Source organism: Metarhizium brunneum, chromosome 1, assembly GCF_013426205.1.
Source record: "Metarhizium brunneum chromosome 1, complete sequence".
Lineage (NCBI taxonomy): Eukaryota > Fungi > Ascomycota > Sordariomycetes > Hypocreales > Clavicipitaceae > Metarhizium > Metarhizium brunneum.
In genome coordinates, this window is record NC_089422.1 from 1375449 (window position 1) to 1385009 (window position 9561).

The 9561-nt window shown below is 54.6% G+C and overlaps 2 protein-coding genes across 2 annotated transcripts; both read right to left on the minus strand.

Moving 5' to 3' along the window:
* Nucleotides 1-183: 183 nt before the first annotated feature.
* On the minus strand, nt 184-4500 carry atrI_0 (ABC multidrug transporter; the record flags this gene model as incomplete). The annotated part of the gene is made up of 1 exon (XM_014686593.1): nt 184-4500. One exon carries the CDS (start codon nt 4498-4500, stop codon nt 184-186), a length of 4317 nt encoding a protein of 1438 aa, XP_014542079.1.
* A 1267-nt stretch (nt 4501-5767) lies between these two features.
* On the minus strand, nt 5768-6625 carry G6M90_00g004280 (uncharacterized protein; the record flags this gene model as incomplete). The annotated part of the gene is made up of 1 exon (XM_014686594.1): nt 5768-6625. One exon carries the CDS (start codon nt 6623-6625, stop codon nt 5768-5770), a length of 858 nt encoding a protein of 285 aa, XP_014542080.1.
* Nucleotides 6626-9561: the final 2936 nt, after the last annotated feature.

Sequence of the window (9561 nt, forward strand, 5' to 3'; positions counted from 1 at the left end):
GATAATGATGGACGTGCCAGAGGTCTCGCCCTGCGAAGCGAGCAGTTTTATGAATGCACATGCATGTATTCCACAGCAGGAAAGTTGGTCACCCGCCATGCACAGGCGGAGGCTAATATACACAAAAAGCACAAAGTACATGAATGACAAACACCCATCCCTCGCTGATTCTGAGAGGTCCATCTACGGCCTTGTCACCTTGCGCCTCTTCCACGTCCTCACACGAAACAGGTAGTACAGCGTTGCCGTGCCGAAGACGTTGAAGACCATGTAGCACCAGAAGATGCCGTAATTGCGCCACCGCTCGCCCCAGTAGATCCGGCGAGCAGCCAGGTACTGATCCGCGGAAGAGAGAGCGCAGTACTCGCATCCCGAACTCGCACCGGGGTTGTAGAGCGTGCCGGGAGCCTTGTCCAGGAACATGGCCAGGTACGCACCGCACGACTGCCCAGGGGGCGGATCGAACACGCTCATCTCGCTCGCGGAGCACACGACGCTGCGTGCGTGAAGCGCCGCGCCGGCGAGGCCGCTCACATAGTAGGTAAAGGGGGAGACGCGCCACATGAAGATCCAGAAGCCCGGCAGAGCGTCGGGCGGCTGCATGACGCCGTTGAAGATGAAGGACATGCCGAACATGAGCACGGCCAGCATGGCTCCCAGCGCCGGGTCCGGAATCGCGGCCACCACCATCTGCGCAATCGTGGCCGCGTACATGTAGAACTGAATGACAAAGAGGAGGATCAAGCCCTGGGTGTCCGGGGAGCCGCTGGTGCCGAAGACGGGAAAGTAGAAGCACGCCCATGCGCAGATGCCCAGGAGGACCTGCCACGGCACCTCGACGAGCATCTGGGACAGGATGAAGACCTTCCACGAGAAGACTCTCGACGGGCGCTCGCGGACTTCGTACAGGGCGCGCTGGGCCACGAACTTGGGCATGATCTGGTTGACTAGGGTCGGGAAGATGGTTGCCAGGAGGAAGACGCCAAACAGGGCGTTTTGAAACCCTTGCAGGGTGCTGTCGGCCTTCCAGAAGGAGAATCCTATGAACAGGCCCGAGGCGATGCCCAGGGCGAACTTGGTGAAGATGTATTCTGGTTGTCGAAAGTACTGTCTGAACGCACGACCAGCGACATGGACAAACTGGGTGCCAAAGGGCTGGGCAAACTCGCGGGACACGTCCTGATCTGCCGTGCTCTCGGTGCGAGCGACGGCCTGCCGCCTGTTGAGAGCCTCGACTTCCTCGAGCACCTCGTCGTGCTCCGGGCTCTTGCTCCATTGCTCTGCCCAGTCGATACCAGAGTCGTCCCTCCCGGATACCATCTCCAGTATGTATTCCGCAGGATTCTCCCGCTCGCCACATCGTCGCACCCCCGCACGGGCAAAGTAATCAAGCAGAGTGCTGGACTTGAGCCCCAAGTCTCCAAAGTATACAGTCTTGCCTCCCTGTGCCAAGAACAAGAGGCGGTCGAATGTCTGGAACAGCAGAGCGCTGGGTTGGTGGATGGTAGCCAGCACTGCCTGTCCATGATCGGCCAACCGCCGCAGGAACGCGCAGATGGTCCAGGAGCTCTGAGAATCAAGGCCGCTGGTCGGCTCGTCGAGAAAGATGAGCAAGGAGGGCTTCGCCGCAAGTTCGACCCCAATGCTCAGCAACTTCCTCTGTTCCACGTTGAGCCCCTCGCCGGGAGAACCGACGACTGCTTCCGCAAACTCGTGCATGCCCAGCATTTGCATCACCTCCTCGACGTACTGGTACTTGTCTGCCTTGGACACGGATGGAGGCTGGCGCAGCACAGCACTGAAGCGCAGCGCTTCTCGCACCGTGGTTGTGCCAAGGTGAAGGTCTTGCTGCTGGACATAGCCAGCTCGTCTCGGAAACCCAGACGTAGTCACTTGGCCATTGACCAGGATGTCACCGGACACGACTCCAATGGAAACCCTCTGTGCAAGTACATCCAGGAGCGTGGTTTTGCCGGCCCCAGATACTCCCATGAGTGCTGTTAGTGTCCCTGGTTTGACCCAGCCATTGACATCGTTCAGCAGCCGGCGTGTGCCCTCTTGAACGGGGATGTCATAGTTGAGCGCTCTCCATGTGAGAACGTCTCTGTGTCGAGGCAAGTGGCCCATCTTGTCGTCGCCGGGCGCCGTGGACACAGACACGCGGTCTTTTTCTGGTGCTTCAACATCACCTTGATAAAGGCGCCTTGGCGCATGGCCGGGGCGGAAGACGAGGGCTTCAGCCTTGGAGGGCCTCCCCTTGCTGAACTCGGTGGCGGTCAGATATGTAACGTGGAAGAAGACAAGAAAGGCAACCAGAATCCCGTAGTTGCGCCACAAGTGAGAGTATTGATAACCATAGTTTGCCTTGAGAAACGCATCACCCGCAATCGACCGCTGGCCAGGCACCGCGCCGACGGCAGCACATATGAAGGAGCTCCCAGTTCCGTAAGGCGGAACAAGCTGGGCGCAGCCGAATTCGCGTCCGTGAAATTCATTGCTAAGGAGACCTTCAAAGGCGTAAAAGATGGGGTTGATCCAGCGAATCCACGCAAACCAGGGGTGCATATATGACTGAGGTATCATGAAGCCACTGTATACCACAAGGGCAAGTATCAGAATGCCGGCGATGCCCATGGCTTGGCCGACTGTTCTCGTCGCCGCCGCGGCCGAGCGGAAGATTCCAGACATGACCAGGACGGTCGTGATGAGGAAGAGGTAAAAGACGAAGAACGGCCCAGGCTCCGCGCGCAATCCAACGAGAAAATAAAGCACGATGCTAAACAGAGAGCAGCGCAGCAACTTGATGGGCAAGTCTATGATGGAGCTTGCCAGTGCCTCGGTGAACGGGTGCACAAAGGCATATCGGGCGTGCTTTTCGACCACGGGCCTCTGGCTGTACAGCTGCATGATCTCGTTGATGGTGATGAGGGCGTTCATGAGGACGGCAAAGAAGATGACGGCCCCTTTCTGGAAGAAGGCGTCACTGGTGTTGGGCGAGTTGTAGAAGATAGACCCGATGATGAAGGACAAGACGAGCTGGACAACGACGGTGGACATGGTCGTCGGCACGTCGTTGCGCATCCGCTGGAACGCTCGGCGCAGACACAGGCGAATCTGCATCGGGACCGAGAGCAGATACGGGCTCGAGGCTCTCGTGTGCCTGGCCTGCTGCTTCTCATGGCTCTCCTGAAACCTCTGCCAGGCCATGCCGCCGAGCGGGTGCGCACGCTCATACGCTTCCATGTCGGCCTTGAGCTTTGCCGCCTCCTTGCTGCGCCGCCAATAGTCGGCAAACTCTGCCGCGGTGCGAGGCACCTTGTCTTGCATGCCTGGCCGCGGCGTGCGCTCGCCGGGGTTCGTGACGGCCGTGAGAAAGTCTGATGCGACCTGTCTGGAATCTCGGTGCCAGCCCATGTCTTCAAAGTACGCAACCGCGTCGGCGCATGGCCCGGAGAAGATCTCGCGGCCCTCGTACAGAACAACGACCTTGTCGAAGAGGTCGTACATGGACTGCGAGGATTGGTACGCGGCAACAGCGTGACAGGCTCTGCCCAGATCGGCCGACAGCCGCAACGACTTGATGAACTGAAGCGCCGTTGCCGCGTCGAGGCCTCGAGTGCTGTTGTCCCATGCCCCAACGCGGGCTCGGGAGAGAAACATCTCGGCGATGCTGACTCTCTTGCGCTCGCCGCCGCTGACGCCGTGGACGAAGCTGTCGCCGACCTTGGTGTCAAACGTGTGCGACAGGCCGAACAAGGCCATGACGACACTGACCATGGTGTCGATGTACTCTTGTCTCGTTAGGTCGGGCGGCCGCTGACGTGGTACACGGGCGGCCGCGGCAAAGGAGAGGGTTTGGCCAACTGTTAGATGCGGGAAATGCTCGTCTACTTCCTGGTTGTAGGCAACCTCGCCGCGGTATTGCCTCGTCATCTTCTTGAAGCTGATTCCCTGGTAATGAATTCTGCTTCCGGGCTCTAGAGTTAGCCCTTCCAGATGCCCGCACAGCGCCTTGAGCAGGGTTGAGCAGCCGCTCCCCGGACGGCCCAGCACGAGCAGCAGTTCGCCGCTCCTGAGCAGGCCGTCAAAACTGTCAAGAATACGGCGAGGGCGGCTGCTCTTGGCCCTGCCCAAGACAGCGAGGGCGAGAGAGCGAAATGGAAGCAGCAGGCTGGAGAGGACAGTCTCCTGGAAACGCAACGGGGACCCGGACCCAGAGATGGAAAGATTCGAAAAGATCACGCCCTGCCGCTCCAGAGAAATGCCGGACTTGTTGAGAGACATCAAGGCCCGTTGCGCCCATCGGTAATGGTCAAATGTATGGCTAGTTGGGTCGAGCCGGGGATCGTCGTCATTGTCAGACAGGTCGGAGCTGTTTGGTATCGCAAGACCCTGCTTTTCTCTCAAGTCGGACGCAATGCGCACCAGGTTTTGTAGTTCCTGGTGCTCGAGCACTTCGGATGGCCTTCGTTTGCCCGGCATGGTCTCCCGTCCAGCCATGGCGCTTGTGTTGCTTGAGCCAGCCATTTGCTACGACGCAAGTATCGACTGCCACCGCGCGAGGCACCTGTCCGCCATCTTAAGTACTCTGGCCTGCTGCTCGTGGGAGGGCTTTTGCTCCGTCATCTGGCACCGCACATAACCATGACCTGACGGACGTTGTTGCGACGGGACTTGGAGTCGCCGACACGCCGATGGCGGAAGGGGGGACCAATCGAAGACCGGGCGTTGCGTGGTGGCTGAATGGGCAGATTTCAAACCGAGGGAAGAAAAGAAGCACGCAATGTCCTGCATGGAATTTGATGCGATGTGCGACCAATTTTATAGTAAAGACCTACACTACCTTGACACGGTGGGTTTGGCTTTGCCTCTTCATAGCATTCATGTCATGTTCACCCATCGCTCTTGCCGTGTTGTCCTCGAGCCTGCCGGCATTTGCGGCCGCAGCGGGTCAACGGGAGCTCCGCTTCATCCGCCGCGCCCGACCTCTCCGACCCACCGACCCTCCGCAGTCCGAGCCCGGAAAAGAATGGGTCGCCTTCCGAAGCGCACAGCATAAAACCAGCAGGGAGGTGCGCGCAACATTACCTGCTTTTGGTCTGGGGTTTCGCGCCGTTCAAACTCCATGGTCCCCTTATCAGCAGCTTAGCCAGAAGCAGTCGAGTAATCACAGTTTACAGGTGACTCATTTTGTGCTGTAAGTAATGTGGATACTACTTTACCAATATTGTCATGCAAATATATTAAACAAGCTGATAGACAAGACCCATAGACACAAATGATGTGTCAGTTTCAGGTTTTACAGTAATATGGTAGATTCCTGCATTCATAAAACTTTTGCATAATAAATTGTTGGTGTCCCACCTGGATGCTTCCGGTGTTACACGGTGAGGACCCGATAACAAAGCCCAACAAAGGGGGATCGCCAACAAGGACCTCGAGGTTACACAGACTAAACACATGTCCAGCTGGAAGCTTTAGGCAGGATATATAGTGGTCACCTGTCTCCACCTTGCTTTGGAAACCATAGGACCTTTGATATCTTACAGAAGTAACTTTGAATTGAGTTACTGCGCCCAAGCCCTTGTCACAAGCGGATACGTAGATGAATTCAAAAAAAGACGTGTAATGAATTTCCAATCATCGTCAACCCCACCTACATGAACAACACACATTGTTACTGCCAGTGTCCCACTTGACGAGTCGGCACAGAATCAATGTCACGTCCCGCTCCCCCATCACGAATAGGGGAGACAAAGGCCCGTCATCACAGCCTGCTCCCTTTTCTGCCCTTGGCACCACGACCACGACCATCATTATCAAACTTGCCACCCCTGCCGGCTCCGCCGTCAAACCTCTTGGCCCCAGCCACGCTCTCGTGCAGAATGACCTTTTCGCCCCGTTCAAACTCGAACCTTAAGGCATCCTCTAGCCCCTTGGCATCATACGCAGCGTATTGCGCCGAAACCAAATCGGCCCGCATACACTTCTCGGGAAACCCCAGCAAGACACCAGCCAGCCTCCTCGCCTCCCGGACGGCCTCCCCCTTGCCCGCCACCACCCTATTCACCAGGCCAAAGGCCAACGCCTCGTCCGCGCAGACCGGCCGCCCCGTCAGGATCATGTCCATGGCCCTTCCCAGTCCCACAACCTTCTGAAGACGTACTGTACCCCCATCAATCAGTGGGACGCCAAAGCGACGGCAAAACACACCAAACACGGCCGTGTCGTCGGCCACGCGCATGTCCGCCAGCAGAGACAGCTCGAGCCCTCCTGCCACGGCATATCCCGAGACAGCCGCGATGACGGGCTTGGTGAGCGCCATGCGGGACGGTCCCATGGGCCCCATGGCGCCGTTGACGCGGTCGACCGGCTGGGCTGCAGGAGAGGCGTGCTGCCCCTTGGCCACCTCGTGTAAGTCGTACCCGGCGCAGAACGAGTCCCCTGCGCCGGTCAGGATGCACACCCTCTGTGACGAGTCATTTTCAAACGCCCGGAATGCCTGGGCCAACCCAGCGGCCGCCGCACGGTTCACCGCATTGCGGACATGGGGACGGTTGATGGTGATGGTGGTTATGCCCTCAGGAGACGGCTCGTAGAGGACCGGGTTTCTCTCGTCTGCCATTTTCGCCCGACGCTCCCGCACACTGGCACAGACTGGGCTCGCCGCGGCCGGAATCTCAATAAATATATGCCAAGGGGTGCTCTGTCCCCTTTCTTTTTGTGACACACTGCTGGCTCGAGGCCGGCTCAAGCTTTGATCCTGCGGTGCTCCGTCGGAGAAAGCCGCGGGAGAAGCGAGGTGGGCAGACGGGGCCTGGGGGTGCGTCGACGGGTTGAGGAATGTCCCTTTTTTTGCCAAGGCAATGTTTTGATGTAGTATGCAGCCAAGTAGGGGGTGCGATCAGGCAAACGAGGTGAGAAATCAAATCAAGCGCGGGGAGATGCTGCTTTTATACCGAGGCTAAGAGAGCCCCCCTCTCCCGTCTTTAACACCGGTTTATTCCCGCCACATACCGGCCCGGCGCAGTAATAGCTTATCTGGATATACGTTTTCTGTTTCCTGCGCTAATAAATTATAACGCTTAATTATTTTATAATAAATAATAAAAGTATAAATAAGCTATTAATTCTAGTTAAAAATTATATTTATTTTTTAAATTTTTTAAATTAATTATTACCTTGTAATTCGGCTAGCCAAGGCTATCTCGCGATAGGCTATTTCAATATTAATAAATTATACTTATTAACGGGGATTATTATTTATAAAATTACAAGCTTAATACGAGCATCGTGCAAGCGTAAAATCTGAAATAGTATTAGGCAAAAGTTATACTTAGAAGCATCTTATTGGTTTCCATATTAATAGATTTTGAAAAACTATAAAATTACAAAAAATACACGTGGAAATACTCTGTAAGTTCCGCTCCGATTCTGTTACACGGAAAAGGCCCAACAAATGATGAAGGCCAATAAAGGGGCCTCGCCGATACAGGACTTATTGGTTGCATAGCTGGAACACGTGCCCGGGCAAGAGCCCTAGGCCCGGGTGTTTTCTTCTTGTATATATAGCGGCTACTCTTCCTTTTATCCCTCTTAGCAACTCCAGACCTTCGAGACCCTTCGAGATTATTATTGAATTGAGCGCCCTTTTGCTCCAAGCTCTTAGATAAGCCCTTGTCACAGATTCTTGCCAGATCCTTCTCGCTCCGAGTCATTCCTGGAGTCTCGACCCGGCAGACCTAACAGTTCTATACCTGCTAATATTAGCTACATTAAGGCCCTTAAATCAAAAGTATATTTGTGTCTTCGATACTAACCAGAATACGACTGTGTCTCGCAAGTCCCCAGGGTGCCTGTTGAAGAGGTTGGATAACTTACTTGTGGACTGGATGAATTGGGTGCCGAAGTAGCACTTCTATTATAAAGGCTCAGGCACGAATCGTGAGTTTGCCGAGAGCTCCAGTCTCTGCATTGTGGCGACTGCGAGTCCCTTATTCCTTGATGACTATGCGGTGATGGGATACCCATTTTATCGGCTGTGGAATTCCAGTACGTGGTTGAAGCTTGATACTCGAGTCCAGGAGTAGGTGATGGCGTTGAGCTTCTAGCGGTGTATCCGTCATTATACAAGTTGTTGGATATAGGCACTATGTTAGGGCTAGGAACACTTCCTGGTTGGCCTATATTAATACCACTGAGAGATTGCGAAAGTCCATTGGGCGAAATATTCGATTCTACCGCGGAGCTTCGTAAACCCAACATCAACGGTCTTGCCTCGTGACTCCCGTAAGGGTGACCCATCAGTCCCAGGTTCGGTGGCGACACAGATGCTCCAATGCCATGCAAGGCGCCATAAGATGAATGTATGGCTTGTAAGTTGTTAAAGTTGTCTGGAACTGCCCGCGTCCGAACCATTCTGTCGCGTTCATCAATTGTGACTCTCTTCATTTTGGCGCGTCTATTTCCTTTAGCAAGGTTCTTTTTCGGTATTCTCTGCTTACGAAGTTTCCTCACCTGTTTTGAAACCAGACTTGGACTTGTCGAGGGCTTAGCCCAGGAATCTCCCGAGACAGTCGTTCCCTAAGGGTGGCATCAGGATGGGGCTGTTTCGTAAACTCGCTCATCAAAAATCTGGTTTGTTGATGCGTAAGCCTGTTAAAAATCAGCATTCTATAATACGCTATAAGCCCTTGATTTGTAGGCTCCTGTTGTCTTAGTCCTTGGCTATACCTGAATCGTTTCATTTTGCGACATGCCGTAATACGCTCCGCCTCTGTCTGGTGGTAGAAATGAGAAACTCGATCAGAGTCATCGGCATCGTCATTGTACACGTCGAATTCGGTGTCCTGGCTTGAGCATCGCTCTTTATCTTCTCTGTCAAATTTGGTCAACTCAGCTCCAGGAGTCTGGTCTCCTTGAGATCTGTAGAAGTTGCTTGCTTCCGTCAGTCGGGGGTAAGGAGATATGTCTGCTCCCAAGCTGTCTCGGTTGATGGTGCCGGATGGCTTTGAACAGGTACTTGTGGTGCCATAAAAAGAGGATGTCGGTCTGCCCAGCTGTGGGATTGAAGTTCCTAAGCTTCTCACTGCTTCGTGAGCAAGACTTTCTATTTTTAAGTCCTGGCTTTGGTATTGGTGCCTCATAGGCGTTGTTGAGTCGGTCCTATGCCTGTCCAGGTCATTTCTCGTGTCCAAAGATGAGCGTTGATAAGGGTTGGTCTCGAGACGAGAATAAGCATATTGTCCTTGCCATTCTGGCTCTAATGGCGATGGCAGGCTCTGTTTTTCAGACATGCGTGGACTCTGGGGGCGGCTTAGTGGCCGGTTATATTGAAAGCGAGTCCAGTGACTGTACTCTGTTCTGTCACAGAGCCTGGCGATGAGCATCGAGGGAGTTTGGCTTTTAGATTGATCTAAAGTCTCTGCGGAGTTGTAGGGTTGAGCTGCCAAAACGACAGAATCAGGCTCCTGGGCCAGATACTTCGTCTCTGTCTCACGACCTTGCGGACTTGGTGTGGACCGAATGTCGATAGTGAGGTAGAGAAGGAAGAGGAACGAA